The sequence below is a fragment of the Plectropomus leopardus genome, chromosome 23 (genome assembly GCF_008729295.1).
Source record: "Plectropomus leopardus isolate mb chromosome 23, YSFRI_Pleo_2.0, whole genome shotgun sequence".
Taxonomy (NCBI): Eukaryota; Metazoa; Chordata; class Actinopteri; order Perciformes; family Serranidae; genus Plectropomus; species Plectropomus leopardus.
The window spans coordinates 5,547,927-5,565,138 of NC_056485.1; the positions used below are offsets into that span (position 1 = coordinate 5,547,927).

General features: G+C 37.1%; 1 protein-coding gene across 1 annotated transcript; it reads right to left on the reverse strand.

Moving 5' to 3' along the window:
- Positions 1-27: 27 nt before the first annotated feature.
- On the reverse strand, positions 28-14,950 carry rela (v-rel avian reticuloendotheliosis viral oncogene homolog A). The gene is given in 12 exon segments (XM_042512052.1): positions 28-686; positions 688-1,478; positions 2,459-2,542; positions 2,653-2,727; positions 2,885-3,100; positions 4,688-4,792; positions 5,834-5,968; positions 7,481-7,572; positions 9,707-9,852; positions 10,032-10,177; positions 12,222-12,257; positions 14,807-14,950. Coding segments are annotated over 12 exon segments (2,121 nt in total). The 5' UTR covers positions 14,814-14,950; the 3' UTR covers positions 28-398.
- Positions 14,951-17,212: the final 2,262 nt, after the last annotated feature.

Here is a 17,212-nt window from a genome sequence, read left to right on the forward strand (position 1 = left end):
GTTTCTTGTTTTCTTTCTTTTTTTTTGTGTGTGTGTGTTTATTTTAAGGTCATTTTTTGGAATTGCAAAAGTGCTCATTGGCATCTTCCAATGTTAAAAAAAAAAAAAATCAACCCAATTTGCGCAAGGGTTAAATCACTACTGAGAATGCTAGAGCTTTTGTATGCAGACTAAACTTAGACATTTCAGAGTGAATATCACATGGACACTGACCAGAGCTACCAAAACGGTTAAAATGACAAGTACACAAACATGCTTAACATGTTCTACAGAACACAAGCTAAACATTTAATCAGATCCCTTCAGCAGTGCATCGGATCTGACTGAAAAATGTTAATGACTGATGCTGAACATGGGCTGAAGGGCAATGAAATCTGTCAGAGTTCAGTCCTGGCTTATCATTTGTCGGTTAAACGGTATATAAATGCCTGGCTAACTGAATACAGTGAGGAGTCTTTGCATGCCCACAGTTTTGAGCCCAGAGCGGTTTTGCTACATTCTGTCCCTTGCAGCCCTCTTATATTCACCTTGTTCATTTTGTCTTTCATACCAACATAGAGTTTCAGTTCTGAAGGTTTAAGGGCAGATACAAGTGGTTTAGGCAAATATGTCCATAAAAAAAAGTCGTGTGGACAAAGTTTAAGTGGGATGTCCTGACACAAACCCAGCTTGGGCTCCACTATTAAAAATGGAAATGAGGCGATCCTCGTCAGCAGACATCAGCTCGTCAAACTCATCCAGCACAGCTGGCTGGTGGTTGCCGTTGTTGGTCGCCACGTCCATCATGCCCTCAGTCTGGAGCAAATTGACGATGCTGTTGGGGTAATTCATCCAGGTGCTTCCTGGGTTGCTGGCAGGGTCAGAAGTGTTCTGGGATGCTGCGCTGTGGGCAGCTGTAGAAGAGCTGGGAGGTTGTTGGCACTGAGCTTGAGCCAACATGGAGGTGCTGTTTCCGCTCTCGTTCATAAGAGGGGGGCTCAGAAGGTCCTCGAGGTCATCCATGTTTAGGCTGTCCAAATTGATTTCCCTCGCTTCGGAAAAGCTAGGGAACTCTGGGATATCATCGTCCACAAGTGGTGCGTCCTGCCGGAACTGAGAGGAGAAGGAGCTGCTGGTCTGCGAGGAAGCCACACCTCCCCGGGAAGCTGCTGACTCCTGGCCGATGGTGGAGGAAATGCCGGGGAAGAATTCATGAAGGTCTGAAAGGTTGACGGTTGAGTAGTCCTGGTTGGCGGTGGAAGTGGTGATAGAGGAGCCGGAGGACGGTGCTTGGCTCATTGTGAAATTAGGCACCGGAGTGGCTTTAGGCTGATTGCCCAGGTTCAGGCTCTCCATGATCCTCCAGGATTGGTTTGTGGCTGCAGAGGAGATGGAGGGCGAGGCTTCCACTTTGGGCTGGACAGAGAACAGCTGGCCTGGCTGATATGAGTAGCTAGACTGGGGTTTTGCTGCACTTGCACCTGGGAGCACTGCAGATGCTGGGGACACATTAACAAAGGATTTGAATCCTGCTCCTGAAAATCTTGCAGTAATGTAATCTTAGTACAGGAAATGACCTACAGATAGGGCTGAGCTATACAGCATATAAATATGTAACAATATTTTCAGGCTATATCGCGATACACAATATATATCTTGAGAATTTGAAATCTTGTATAAACTACTGTGAACCGCTACAGTACTGAACTGCTGAATAAAAGAATGTTACAATTGCGTTAAAGTACTGTTACCATTAAGTTATTTAAAGTCCTGTTATAATTGAATACAAAAGTTGTGCTATGATAACTGTAATATATTTAGTTAAATTAAGTACTGTTACAATAAAGTTAAATAATGCTGTTATAGTTGAGCAGAATGGAGTTATAATAACATTAAATAAAGTACTGTTATAATAAAGTTAGTGTTATGATAAATAAAATATAATAAATAAACTACTATTACACTGAAGTTAAATAAAGCACTGTTATAATTGAATAAAATAAAGTAGTGTTATAATAGAGTGCCACTACACAGTACCTTAATTAAATCTATACTGTTAGTTCATTTAAGTAATGTTATTATAAAGTTAAATCATTTACTGTTATATTAAAGTTAAATAAAGTAATCTAAAGTACTGTTATAATATGTTCAATAAAGTAATATTACAATAAATTTAAATAATGTTTAATAGAGTACTGTTACAATAAATTTGAATAAAGTAGTGTGATAATAAAGTGAAATAGTCATAACAAAGTTATATAAAAAAGTGCTCTAAAATAGTTCAATAATGTTCTCATAATAAAGCTAAGTAAAGTGATGTTATAATAAAGTTAAATAATAACGTACTGTTATAATAAAGGTAAATGAAGTACTGCTATCATAAAATGGACAGAATACTGTTATAATGGAATCAAATTAAGGTTGTTTGTAAGTAAGCGTTGACATGCCTCTGCATCTTCTGGACAGAGTAAACACTCACCACCTTGTGTGTTCATCGATGGCGGCTTGGCTGTGACCGTTCTTCTTGCCAGACTTATGTTCCGTCTGTCTGGAGGAATGGTGACTGAAATTCCAACACACATGATTAAATTACACTGCGACTAAAAAAAAACATCGTTACCTCAGCAAATATAGCAGTGAGAATGATAGAAAAAAAAAATCTCATCAGCGTACCAGTCGATAGCATGGGCCCCAGCTTCTGGAACATGTCCCCTGTGCGCTTTCTCTTATCACTCAGCCTGTATTCATCTATAGGGGGTTATTTTAATAGGCAGTTAGGTTTTGTGAAGTTGATAAACAAATTCATCTCTCAGGTATTTTAAGAAATGTTAAATAATCACAGGAAAAGCTTACAATAGTAACAAAGTATGTGACATGACGTGGAAAAATGGGAGCACAGCCTTACCGGGGTCAGCGGGCAGGTACTGGAAGTCCATTGGCTCGCTGACTTCGCGGTCAGAGGGCCGGCGGAGCTGCATCTTGACTCGAATGGGCTCGGTGAGGTTAGTGTCGCGGTATGGCGGTGTGCGGAACACAATGGCCACCTGCCTGTGGACATCAGCCTGGGAGAAAGTGCCCTTTCCCTCCCAGGAGTCCTGGAAGAAACGCACCTCGATGTCCTCTACAGGGAAATAGAAAGTGGGAAATATGAGGAGATAAACAACACAAACGCCTGCCACGATCAAAGTGTTGCAGATAACTGAAGGAAGACGAGTTAATTTAATTTAAAAAATGATTTATCTTTGATCGTGATCATATATTTGTGCTTTTTAAAACTGGCTGTTGATTAGAAACAGATAATGCAAAGAAATGGAACAGAAGAAGAGAGAAACTGAGGTCATGGGGGGGTTGAAAGGTTTAAGAGGTGGATTTTATATCAGCGTCACAGCAGCCCACGCAGAAAATCCTTCACAAGTGAACGTCAACAGACACGGCAAAAACTTTCACACTTAGCAGCCACAGAAACACAGTGGGACGCAGTTAATTCTCATTCAACACAAATAAAATGTTAGTCATTTATGAGAGAATAGAAAAAAAATCAAACATTTAGATAGAGTAAGAAAGTTTTTGGTTCACGATTTTAGTCACACAGGCATAATGTGACTGCATTTCATCACACACAGCAGAAACTGTAACAGGTAATGAAACTTCACATGCTACAATGGCAGTGGCTAAAAATATCACCGAAAACTGCTTGTATAGATGATATGCTATCAGAGAGCAGATGTTTTTGTCATGAAATGTGCGCTTACAGCTGCATCAGTTTATTTTTGGCCCCAAGACTAAGCTAAAAACAAAACATTAACATCGATCTCTACACTGCGGAGTTGGGTGATAATTCCCTGTAGGTTCATCCGTACAAGCATCATCTTTCAAATAAACATTGTTATTTCATCCATAATATAAACCAGAATTTTGTCTTAATTAGTATATGAATTATTGAGTTCCAGCCAAAAATGTGTGTGTGTGAGCTTTGAACACCAGAATCAGCTCAATACATTCTCGACTCCAAGTGGATGTTTGTGCCAAATTTGAGGCATTTCACTCACAGCCATCCTGAGATATCGAGTTCACGAGAATGAGATTGGCCCAAAGTCACAATGACGTTGACCTTTGCCCACCAAAATCTAATCATTTCATCGTTTTGTCCAAATGGACGTTTGTGGCAAATTTGAAGAAATCCTCTTAAGGCGTTGCTGAGATATCACGATCAGAAAAAGAGATGAACCAGGTCGCATTGACCTTGACCTTTGATCACAAAAATCTTATCAGTTCATCCTTGAGTCCGAGTGGACGTTTGTTACAAATTTAAAGACATTTCCTCGCGACATTCTTGAGATATTGTGTGCTCGAGAATGGGACGGAGGGACGGACAACCCGTAAACATACTGCCTTTGGCCCCAGCTATCCACAGAAGCATATTAAAAGCACCTATTGGTGGCACTTAAAGGAGAAATTGTGAGTGATGACCAAAAACAAAAAGTAAAATCATTATAAAACAAACAAACAAACTCAGTATCACCAAATTAACAATATATAGAGATTACTAAACACCCTTTGATTAACAGTGACGAGGAGTGCTTTATGCCTCACATTATGAGTCACAGTTCTGTTTCTATGTTTACAGTAAAAACTCATGATCAGTGTTTCTTTCTAAAAGTTAAACCCATGAACTGACAGAAGCACATACAGCCCAGGCATGTTGTACCTTTTTGCACTTTGTCACACAGCAGAAAGATTTCATCTCCTCCTTTGCAGCTTCCAGAGTTGCGGTTGACTCGGCAGATCTTAAGCTCAGCTGTGTTTGGTGCCCCTTTAAGACAAAACAAGCATTTATGAATACATGTACAGACAAATAAAAACAAGATTGAGGCTACAGATTAACAAGACACCTCTTTAATCCAGAGGAATTTAGGTTGTGACTGATGAGTCAATACTACCTAAAGAAGCCCAAAAAAATTATATTATTTCCCCTTAATAAATATTTTTCCTGTTTTTACATTTTTATAAATGCACTGGAATATTTTTTTGGTTTCTTTTGATTTTTGATATTGTAGCTTCTGTATTTACTTCACCACAGTAAAGCAAAAAGCAAATTTCTCGGTTTGTGTACAGCGTTTGACTGCTGCTCATTCTGAAAGTCAGCCATGCTGATATTAAAATAGTGGCTGTGACATTTCGAAAGTGAAAAAAAACACAGTGGAGACTACAAAGTTACAACCTGACTAGTTTGTATCATCTTCTATAGGAAAAAAAGCATGTTAAGAAAAAAACACCATCAAATTGTGCAAAACCTGTGCAAATGTCTTGACAAGACATGCAATAAATACATTTAAATTTACATACATTTACATTTGTTTATTTCCTAAAGTTTTTTTTAATTTAATTTATTTCCTTCTCTTTGAAAAATTGCTAATAAGGACCAAAATCAACTACTAGTATTACTGTTAAAATTCAATGGTATACACATTATATTTATTTTTCTATTATATTATTATTATCATGTGTATAAGGCTTAGAGTTAAAAAGGGCTCTGCAACTGAACAAGAATTGAGATACTTTCTTTTATGACTGACCTTCATGCTGACAGGAAAAGTTAACATGTAAAGAGGAACAAAGAGTGTCTGAGGGATAAGAGCTCCAAAATAACTTTTTCAAGGGTTGCACTGGTGTGTCTAACTTTTTCATTTAGATGCACCATAGGGGGAGGTGAAACCAAAATGTTAAACTTACTTACACACATACTGGTATTTTATTTAAATCCAATGTAGGTTTATCAGCTGACATAACCTCTCTTTAAGATATTAAAAAGCAGAGGATATATGTTGTATATGTATATGTGTTGTCCACTCACTGTTGTCATAGATGGGCTGCGATACGACCGGCTCCAGAGGAAACAGCTCCCCTGTAGGCAGAGTGATGGAGGCCTGGAAGCAAAGCCGCACTGAATTCAGGTCAAACTCCTCCTCCCACACCTTCGCCTCGGAAACTGCAGCCAAGACACAGCAGGGAAAGGGTGGGGTGCACAATCAGGCAACACAGCAGTCTGGCAGAGCACCGCATCCTGTCATATGTATGCTAGCAGTATTTCAAGATCAGTCAAGGGTAAAAGAAACAAACTGCACTTCCTGTTGTTATTGTGTATTTAACATACACACATACACACGCACACACATACATAATACAGATGCGTACACACACAACTGGTAATCACACAGATATTTTTTCAGTAAGCAGTATTAGTAATTTATCTCTATTTTGGGTTTCTGGGTTTAGTAGCCACTGCTGTGGACACACTGAACACAAATAAACAGTGGAACTGCGATGAAGTTTGAGTTTCTGGTGCAAAATCAAAAGATGAAGCCCCTCAAGTTTTGGAACTTGCAGGAGTCAGTGACTTCTTTTAAATCACGTTGTTAAACCCATTTTTATATACTTGCTTTCACGTGATGTTGTCTTTTAATTGATTTTTTAACTTTTATTCTGTCTGGATCCTGCTAATTATTAACATTATCCAAAAAGCATCTAGGATTTCACCGCCGTCTTTTTTGAGAACAACCATTTTAAGTTTTGTTTATTTTTAGCCTTGCAAGTTAATTCAAGCACAAAGTTAGAAAACAGCTGGAACACCTGCTTCTTAGGACTAACTGAAATGGGAACGTTTTCTACGTATGAAAATATACCATACTGGAATTGTTATAGAGCAGAAAGGTACTCAAGGTGCTCCAGTGGGGAAGGTATATTGCTTTTAATACATATAAGTAAGAGTAAGATGAAAGCAGTTAAATCACAGTTGCTGTCAGGTGTTTTTTATATTCTTTAATGTCCACATCTGTTTAATGTGGTTTAATGTGTTTGTCTAATTTTATTGATTTTTCTATATATCTTCTTTGAAATGAAGCCACATTTCTTATGTATTTTTTGGTTTTTGGTTCCTTCAGGTTCTTGGGGTTATTTCGGGTGAAGAGGGAGGACAAAGTCAGATTGAAGTTGTATTTGTATGCTGGATTGGTGTTTACTGTTTTTTTATTCTTGCAGGTAGGAAAACATAATTCAAGCACCCTCATATTTTATTTTATTTTATTCTATTTATAAGCCACTTTTTTGATTTTGCAAGTAAGGCTAATTTAAGTTTTAAAAAATGCTTCACAAGTAACACTTGCAGTAAATTTCAGGAAGAATGGACCTCTTTAATATTTTTAATAAGATAAAATGCAGACATGCTTTTCAAATACCAACTTTAAATTCATTCACTTCTGGTTTTGGCAATTTGTTTTTTTCAAAAAAAGATCCCTTTACTTTCATCATTAAAGTTTATGACAGATATATTTGTTCTAGTTCGGTGATTAAATAGTCTTTATATTATTGGTCTCTATATTTGAGTGGGACATTTAAGGACACTCTCCACACTGCACATTAACTTTTCACACAACCGTTGAGAGAGAAAGGGCAACAGCACAGAACGTGCTTTGTGTCGTGCACTCTCAGTACAACCACTTACTGTTGAAGGGGTTGTTATTGGTCTGCAGCCTGCAAGTGATGGCCTCATTCACATCCTTCTTCTTCACACACTGTATGCCCAAGTTCTGAAAACTGAAAGCAAATACAGCATAAGACCGAAACTAAAAGACAGAAACCACTCAAGCTTACATGCAATTTCTATTTTGATATTATGTATTCTTACATATTTGGTGTTTTTTTTTGTGACACAAAACAGGGACCAACACATCACTGTTAAAAAACCCAGTTTAAAGTTAACACATGCTGTGAGTTTTCGCTCCATTAATCCAGGTTTTGATCTTCTTTGCACTCTACTTTGGACATTTTTGTTCCCATAAAAGCCACATTTAAAAATAAAGCATCATCACTGTGGGTCATCAACCACATCCGCGAGTTGGGAGGACAGTGTAGGAGAGTTAAGTGTGAGTGGAAAAATACTTGATTTTAAGTGCAGTACCAATAAATATTTTAGAGACCCAATAATATAAACAGTTTAACAACAGTTTAACCCTTTGATACTGAGTAAAACTGGCTTGATGTCTTTCAGGAACATGGGAAAAGGCCACAAGCAACAAATTCTGAAACTAAGCATGCGAAAATATAGAGCACAAAATCACACAAAAACAAAAAAAAACATCAAAATTTCCTCAAGAAAATGAAAACAATTTTTTCCTTTTTTTGGTTATTATAACTTATGGCTAATTTCAGATCATTTTCTTGTCAATTTTTACTATTTTTTGGCACTTTGTGGGACATTTCTTGCCAAGTTGCTCATATTTTTTCCATGTTTTTGAAGAAACCAAACTGATTTTCTCAAGCTTCAGAAGTTTAAACGCTTCTGAATGGCATATAAACGCAACACAAGACAAGTGATGTCAATCCAGCTGTTCAAACTGATATTTTGTGTTAGTTATTGTTAATTCTTAATGTGTAGTAGATTTTTTGCGGGAAAAACAAATGACTAATACAAACAAGTACACTTTATCTCTCTGTAGCACAATACTGGCAGCAGAGAGCCGTACACACTGTCTGAATTTCCTCACACTTGTGTCACACTTGTGATAAAGATAGACAAACATTGTTTATTCTGCCCCGACAGACTGGCTAAATGATGTAATATTAAGTTTACACATTACATAATGATCTTGTGAGTCACTGTTGTTGTGTTTTCTTTCAAAGGATTTTCAATTCTACTTGACTTCGAGCAGTAACACATTTTCATCGTTACACAGCACACTGAAAGACAGCTAAGCAAGCAAAGGTAAACTCAACTGGTCAACAGGTGATTTGTGCTGTTAATATTTTACTCATCTATGAACCCAAAGTGAAGCCAGTGATGGGTTTTACCATGGCAACAGCGCGCACGTCATCTTCCACCAACGATAAAGTTCTTATCTAGGTAAGTCGATGTTTAATGTTCATCTAAAAGGTAATTTTGAACACTTGTAAAAATCATTTCCTCAAGTTTCAAGTGTGTGAGACACACAGGGTTCCCACACATTTTCATGGACAAAAAACTTTTCCTTGACTTTCGAAGGACTCAAAATATTTGTTTTCCTTGCTACACTTGCCCAGCATTTTTCAAACATTTAAGATTCAAACTCTGTTCAAACATACTTTCTGTGTCCCCAATGACATGTTCAAGACTGTTGGAAATGTGAAAATCAAATAAAAAATATTTGTTTCTGGCTGTTATAAATAGTGTAATTTTGGTGATATAAAAAAAAGACAAAAAGAAAACATGCATTCCAAACCTGTTTCCTTGGGGTGGAAAAAAAATCACCACATTTTTTTTCTGTGCTCTATAAAAAATTGCTAAATATGTTACAAAAAAAGAGGAAAAAAAATCTCTCTTTTTTTAAGACAACAAGCATTCAAAACATGTGGTTAAATAAATTTAAGAAAATGATATTTTTTTCTATAAAAATCACCAAAAATTCTACAGAAAGAAAAAAATCGCCAAAAAGGGAGGAAAATTAAGAAACTCATGATGAACAAATAAACAAAAACAACCAAAATGTTGTAACGTGTTAACGCACAATTCATTTTCATTACTTTGTCAAATGCGGAAAATAAATTCACCATTAAGTTAGATTAATGAACTAGTTCCATGAGTTTTCCAGGCCTGGAAAATGTCATTTTGAAATTTCATGACTTTTCCAGGTTTGCCATGACCATAGGAACCCTAGACATAGAGCATGGCCACATATTCAAGTCTAAAGTCTACCTGTGTATTCGTCTCTCCTGCAGGTCCGCCTCGTAGTAACCATGTTTGCAATCTTTCCCGACCAGCTCGTGGGGGTGTGGCTTGTGCGGTGCGTTCTTCGTCACCAGTGAGATGCGAACACGTAGGGGCCCGCTGTAGTTGTGCACCTATAGAGAGGAATATGATTACATGTAAGAATGGTAGCGTGTGCACCAGTGTGGTAAAAAGTAAGGATATCATAGTTGGGTTTTCACAAACTTCAACCACAGTGGATTATTATGTTATCTCAGCCACATTCTATAGATCACAGCTAGACGGCCTGCTCAATAAGCTGCATCCACCTCACCTTGATGGCTGGGTGGGTTTTAGTGGTGTCGTTGCTCTTCTCTCCGGGGATGCTGCCAGCTGACCGTCCCTCACACTTATACCTAAACCTCATCCCCCTCTGCTTTGGCTGCTCGATGATCTCTATGAAGGGGTTTGCTGCTTGGACTGATGGGCAGGTGGAAGTGAGAGAAGAAGAACAATGTGATTAACATGCAGAGTTAAAATAAATAAATAAATAAGTAAAAATCTGACGGAATAGCAGGATGGCACAATACACTATACATAACGATATGTTGCTATGGTGATGTGTCAAAAATTGAATAAATGTATGAAATAAAATTATTGCGTGTCTGTTTTATGTAATTATTGTTGCACACACATTGCCATAAAATCAAGTTTGTTTGTTCTTCATATTCTATTACAAACTTCAAATGATTTTTAAATTCCCCCTAAAATGGAAAGAAAGTTCAAGAGAGCCGAATGTCCGCTTTTTTTGTAACATCTCGGTAGGATCTCAATTTCTGATCATACAACTTCAGGTGTTGTTGCACCAAAATGATTTCACTGCCCAGATCTACCATGTTGTCTTCTTAGAAAATTCCATTCTGGAGGGCAGCAAATAATTTAAATTTTGTTTCATTTTTAGGGGCCGTAACACCCCTTTACCATTGTCAACCGTGTTAACACTGTTAGCTCTGTTACCACCATTAGCTGTGTCAGCATGGGTAGTGGTGCTATCACACACATGTTCCACGTTAGCATGGCTGGCCAGCGGAAAATAAAACAAAACAGAAAATAAAATAAAAGTCAAGACATTTACATGGCAAAACATTAAAAATTTCACTTCCTCTAAATGGATGGCGCTTTGAAAAGTGGCACTAAAGCTCACTCAGGAGCACGGGACTTGAAGGAAAGCCTCTTGTATTTCACACCTCCTCTTACTAAAACATTAACAGGTAGCTACCGGTTAATGCATGTTGGCATTAAACTGACATCCCTACTCGTGACAACATTGTATTGTTATTGTTTTATGATTCTCACCCCTTGGACTGGGACTGGTCTCACGGTAAAACCTTCCTGCACACTAGCTTGCTACTTTGTGTGGGTCTACATGTTAATGCCAGCCAGCCACTTTGTAACATGTACCTGTATATTTCCATTTATTGTGCAACTAAATAAAAAGATGAGTCCTTTGACAGTTGCTTTAGTGGCATGTGTGATTCCGATGAGTTAATGTTTGATCACACAGTAACATTGCGACATCGGTTGATGTCATATAAGCACAGCAGGAGGTCTGCAGTGAAGTATGCAGGATTCTGTCCCTCCCTTCATTATCTTCTGACAACCATTTATGATTCAACCCAGATGTTATTTGTGGAGCTATTTTCATTTTTAGGGTACAAAGTAAATGTAGTCTAATAAACAACTTGGTGAGAGTTTTATTTTATTTTTTTAAATAAACATGGAAACATAAAAAATACTTTTTGGATATGTTTATGCAATAATTTTATTATTATTAATATTTCTTTAAAGTTAAATTTTGAGCTTTGGCATGACAATGACAGAAAAGAAACAATTCATAAAAATCCCCCGAGCATTTTTAAGATGTCTGAAAGATTGATTTTAGACTTTTGATGCCTTATATTTACATTAATAGATTTAAAACATTTTAAGATCTGTTCAGGGATCCGCGAGAAACCTGGCACATAGTTTTATATTTTTTTACACACTCAGCACATTATATATATTTACAATTGAAAATATTTTGCACAATAGTGTTAACATTGTTTTTATTTTAATTTTATGTTTTTTCATACTTTATGCTTGTACTTAGTTCTATTTTCTATAGTTCTCAATTCTTGGCATTAGAGCCACTGTAATGAACCACAATTTCCCCCTGGGCCTTAATAAAGTATTTCTGATTCTGATTAAAGGTTTGAAATAATGTGCTAAGGGCATACTTAAAAATGCCAGTGATACTGTACAACAATCAAATGATTTGGTAGGTACTAATTTCTGTTTAAAAACAGTATCCAGATTGTAAAACACTGCCTGTCTGCACTGCTTTACCTAAATCAGTGTGCCAACACAGAAATAGCCCTATCATTGATCATCTGTACACAGAGTGTTGAAATGTTTACTCATGACGAGCCTGCAGTCAATGTCAGTCCTGGTTCATAGCGGTCATTTACGGGAAGCGGCCTCTTACCTGGGTTGAGTGGGTTAATGCCCCATCCATACACACCTGTGGTGGACAGAAGACATGAAAAGACATGTTAGCCACTTGTTAGTCAAAGTCCTACGGCGATTAGTGGTTCACCACCACAGTGCATGACACACAGCACACAGCGGCAGCATCCATGACAAAAACCAAAAGCTGCTTTCAGCACATATTTGAGGTTTAGTGAGAGTTTGTCATTTGTGCTGTGGTCACTCAGGGTGGAAATCTACTAGACAGCACAGCGTCCAATGAGGTCAAAGGGCGCTGAGATACAAGGGCTTCCCAGCTAAATATAATTACTCTCCATTAACTGCCTGCCAAGCGCGCAAAGAAGAAGAAGAAGTGCAGAATAAAGCAAACAGTGACAGGCAGGGTGTGATATCGGTGTCAAGTTACCTGCCTTGTTGCGAGGAAAACTCCATTGTAACCTAAGAGCAGGCTGCGCTCTGGTTTCAGGTACGCGCTTAATGAATTGTTGAGATTCATAGAAAGAAGCGAGGTGTGACACATGATCAGGCGGTCAAAACTCCACCCTGCTAGTGGGACTTGTTTTAATGTGGAAGCACGGGTCGGATACTTTCCAAGTTGTAACACGCCGACTCCCAGCCTCACACCAAAGTCACAGAACGTGGAGCAAAGGACAATCGCCTAATTATACAACATTAAAGTAAATAAATGTGGATCTTGGAAAAAAACAAAGAATAAAGGCCAATACGTGTGTAATAATTACACTTTTTGCTTTTTGTTTGAGACATCCCTGCCTGTTTACTGAGTCTGATGTTGTGAAAGTGAAAGTGTCTACCACAAGTTGGTCTTCATAAATCATTACATGCACAAATATCACATCAGAGAATCTGAGTCACTTTCACTTGGAAATAAAGGTATCCCGGCTGCCACACACTCTTCACTTTCTGTGTTATAGATTTAGATATGGATATATTATCCATAATTTGTCAATATTATGAGATAAGACAAGATACTGTCTTAAATTTTGGATATTGTAATATTGCAAATGTTGCATTTTCTGGGTTTTAGAGGCTGCATTAAAAAAGTAATTTTCTCAACTTAGCAGACTGCTCTAGCTGCCCTTTATTTGCCTTTACCCACTTATATATTATATCCAGATTACTGTTGATTATTATGATAAGTCTCACTGGGTAAATATTTTGTGGGAGCACCAAAAGTAAAACCTACAGTATCAGTATCATTACAATATCATTATCGAGTTTTGTTGGTCAAAAATATTGTGATATTTGATTTTAATGTTAACTCTTTCAAGCCTGGAACGGCATCCAATTTCTTGTGCTGCGTTCAGATGCCGTTCACATGCATTTAAATATTTGAACCTGAGCTAATTGGTTTGATTTTTCTTTACAAAAAGAAATAGCTAAAAAGCAATGAGCAACGTGACAAAAAAATGTCCCACAAATGCCAAGAAATTAGGGGGAAAAAAATTACCCGAAACAGTTTTTCAAGAGAAATTATGATAAATAAGAATGACTAAAAATAGGGAGAAATGTCCAGAAAACTATATTTATAGCATTTTTTTTATTAAATTAACTAATGTATCTATATATTTAGATTTATTTTTCTTTTTTTGTGTGCTAAACTTTAGGTAATTTCCTTGAAATTCATAACTTCTTCCCATGTTTTTGAAAGAAATCAAGCCAATCTGCTCAGATTTTAGGGGGTTAAATCATATTAACTCATGTCTATTTACAATGTCAATCCCTTTTGGAGGATCAGGCTTGTCCTGTGCGGGAAAAAAAAACTAATAATGCATAAAGATCTATTAATTCCATAATAATTTTTTTTCTCTTTAATGTTCTTTGGAATGCAGACAAATTTAAATATCTTTCTAAAAAGTGATGTGAGCAGTTTAAATATGGTAACAGGATACTTTTCACATAGGCAAATATTCTGTAGGTCCCACTATACAGCCTGTATGTCTGTGCTACTGACGATGTGCTATTTCCATCAGTTTCGTCCACTAAATTTAAGGCAGGCTTGATTTATATAGCCTGATGGGTGGGCGATTGCGAGCAATACCGTGGACCAATAGGGCGGATTTTAATTAAAACGAAAGCCACCTGTAAGGTTACATGTATGCCGAACCGAAGAGAAATGATCAGCAATGACACATAACAAAGTATTTATGAATATTCCCTAACGCCTTTCCCTAAATAGACAAATTAATGATGGCTTGACAGATTTTTAGAGGAAGTTTGGTGTTGTCAGTGACCGAGGGGAAATCCATGAGGTGGACTAACCCAGCAGGCCTCTTGGCAGCTCGACACTGTTTGGGTTCACGCCTGCCAGGTGAGTTAGCTACACACAGAGGAATAACTACAACTAATGTAAACTCTAACTCGGATATGACAGTGACAAGTTGTGAAATCACAAAGTCAAACTTCAGACTGTACATTAGCTTGCTCTCCGGCAACAGTAGACTCTCCTTGTTAGCGCAGTGATAGCGGGGTTTTCCCCTACGCGCAAAACAACTCCCTGTACAGTTTCACCTCCACTGAATGAAGTGAGTAACGAGCCCAGCGAACCCACCCAGTCACACTCACCGTCCATGGCTGTGTCCGAGTCCGAGTCGCTCTTTCCCGTCGACACCAGCGTTTGTCTGTTGTTTGTTTTTTTCAGCTAAAAGACGCTGCATACACGACAGTGCGGACTCTCTAAAACTTCTTGACAGAGCTGTTAGTCGCCTCCTCCGCTCCTCCCACAGCGGAGTACGACGCAGCACACTTGGTAAAGCTCGATAAGGCAACACTTCCGCTGCGAACACTGATGAAATAGTGCAGCTGCAAGGGACTGTACTTAACTTATCAGACTGTTTAAAAAAATTTTAAAAAAAATTAAAAAAAACATGATTCCATTCTGAGTGCTTTTAAAAAAATATTTGAGGTACCTCCCCTGTTTTTCACTGTCATTTGTCTTCTCATAAAAATCGAAAGTCTCTTTCTACTGGCCTATTCATTAATTCATTTCAATTGCTAATTTATCTGAAGTATATACATTTTTAAGTAAATAATGAGAATATACATGCACTGCATAGACATGCACATGCAGATAGCCCACAGTCTTTCTTGAAATAAAAAGAGTTAAAAACTGGATTTGATTTTGCTAAAATTATGATAATTTAAGTTTTCCCAAGTTTTTTTTTTTCAAATAACTTAATAAAAAAGCCAATCAGACATAAAGCCATGATCTCGCCATGAATAAAACCATTGCACTTGGTTTAATGATATATTTGTTATGACCTATGGCAAAAATATCAATGGCAATCCCTTTAAAATGGTTTTCATTCTTAATGGAGAAAGAAAAAAAAATACATTTAAGTACTTGAGATTTTTAAATTGAAGTACTCAACCACAGTAACTAAGTTGAGACCCTACTGATTATTATTATAATTATTTAACCAAAGTGTGCAGGATTGGTAACAACACAATGTGTAGGTTCTCACCAGAACAATAAACTCATCTTAATTTAGCAAACACAAAATACTGCCCAAAAAAATCTCTTCTTTACTTTAGCATACACAGTTTTTTTTTTTTTTAATTCCACTGGATACATTCTAGATTGTTCAAATGTTTTGGACTTTATGCAAGCATCGGAGGGATTATTTGGGAACCTCGAAAATAGTCATTCACACAGAGGCTTCAACATATCATACAAAAAAAAAATGATACATTTATGCAACACTTAGGTGACATAAATCTATCTATGCAGATGCATATCTTTTCGCAGCAACGTTTTGCTTTTATTTTGAAGGAAAAAGTCGTGTGTTTCCGGTAATGTCCCCTGCGGAGCTTGACCCAGCTGCTCCCCTCTGTCTGCCTGTCTTTCCTCTGCAGTGCAACTTGCCACCACCCACTCAAAACAGTGCGGAAATACCCAGATGACGCACTTGAAAGGAACAGAAAAATAGGTTGTGAGTGGGTGAGGCAATAACATAACTTTTGGTTTAAGTCATAACCTGGAGAGTTAGACTGGATCCACTCTGCGACAGACCCACGCAAGAAAAAGTGTTTTCCAGGCCTCTGACACTGGGAAAATAGTGCCAATAAACATGTAGAGTCCCCTCATATTTCTATTAATTATTAGGCCAATTGTTTTTTTTTCAACTGAATTAAATGGAATTCTGATAAATTGTCAATAAAATGTTTGCCACAAAGTTTACATTCATGATGTTCCCATTAGGACCATAAGAGGGCGCTATAAGAGAACAAATCAGCCTTTTGCTCTCATTACCAGCACTGTGCTTTTATCCACTGATTATATTTAGTGCCTGGACCTTCATAAATATCCTTTTTTTTTTGCTTTTCCACATTTTTTGTTTTTCTTTTTTATTTTAATTTGATCTTTAAGTCAATAAAACTGTCTTATAATAACCAGTAATAGCTGTCCCTTATTATATTGATGTACAAATTACCAGAAATTAAATAGGCTTTGATATTTCTTTCCTGCACGTTTTCAACTGTTTTTAAATTTCAAATTAATTTAAATTTTAAATTTTTTTTTTTTGTAAATATATATGTTTTTATTACATTGTAATATCACAGTAACCTGTTGCAAAAAGGCTCTGGCTGTACTGATGCCTTTAGGTATCACTGGAAATCCTAGATACAAGTTGAGAAAACAACAAAAAGCAATAAAGAATTGTGTTTGTCATTTTTGTACAGCGTCAGTGTTGTTCCTGTGTTTAGGTGGGTGTTTTTAAGGTGTTGTTACATTGTATGCTACGGTTGAAAATATCGTTAAAGTAAAGTTTAGTTACGTTCTACGAGTCTCCAACTGATTTTGGAAATGAATGGAGAGCAATGGCTGTATGCAAGGAAGGAAAAATGTACTCTGGTATTTGAGATGCTACACATGCATTTAAATCATCAGCACATTAATGTAAATTACTGTGAACATCAGCTCAAAAGTTATGTTTATTTCGGAAGCATTAGTCTTTTGGGCAATTTGGG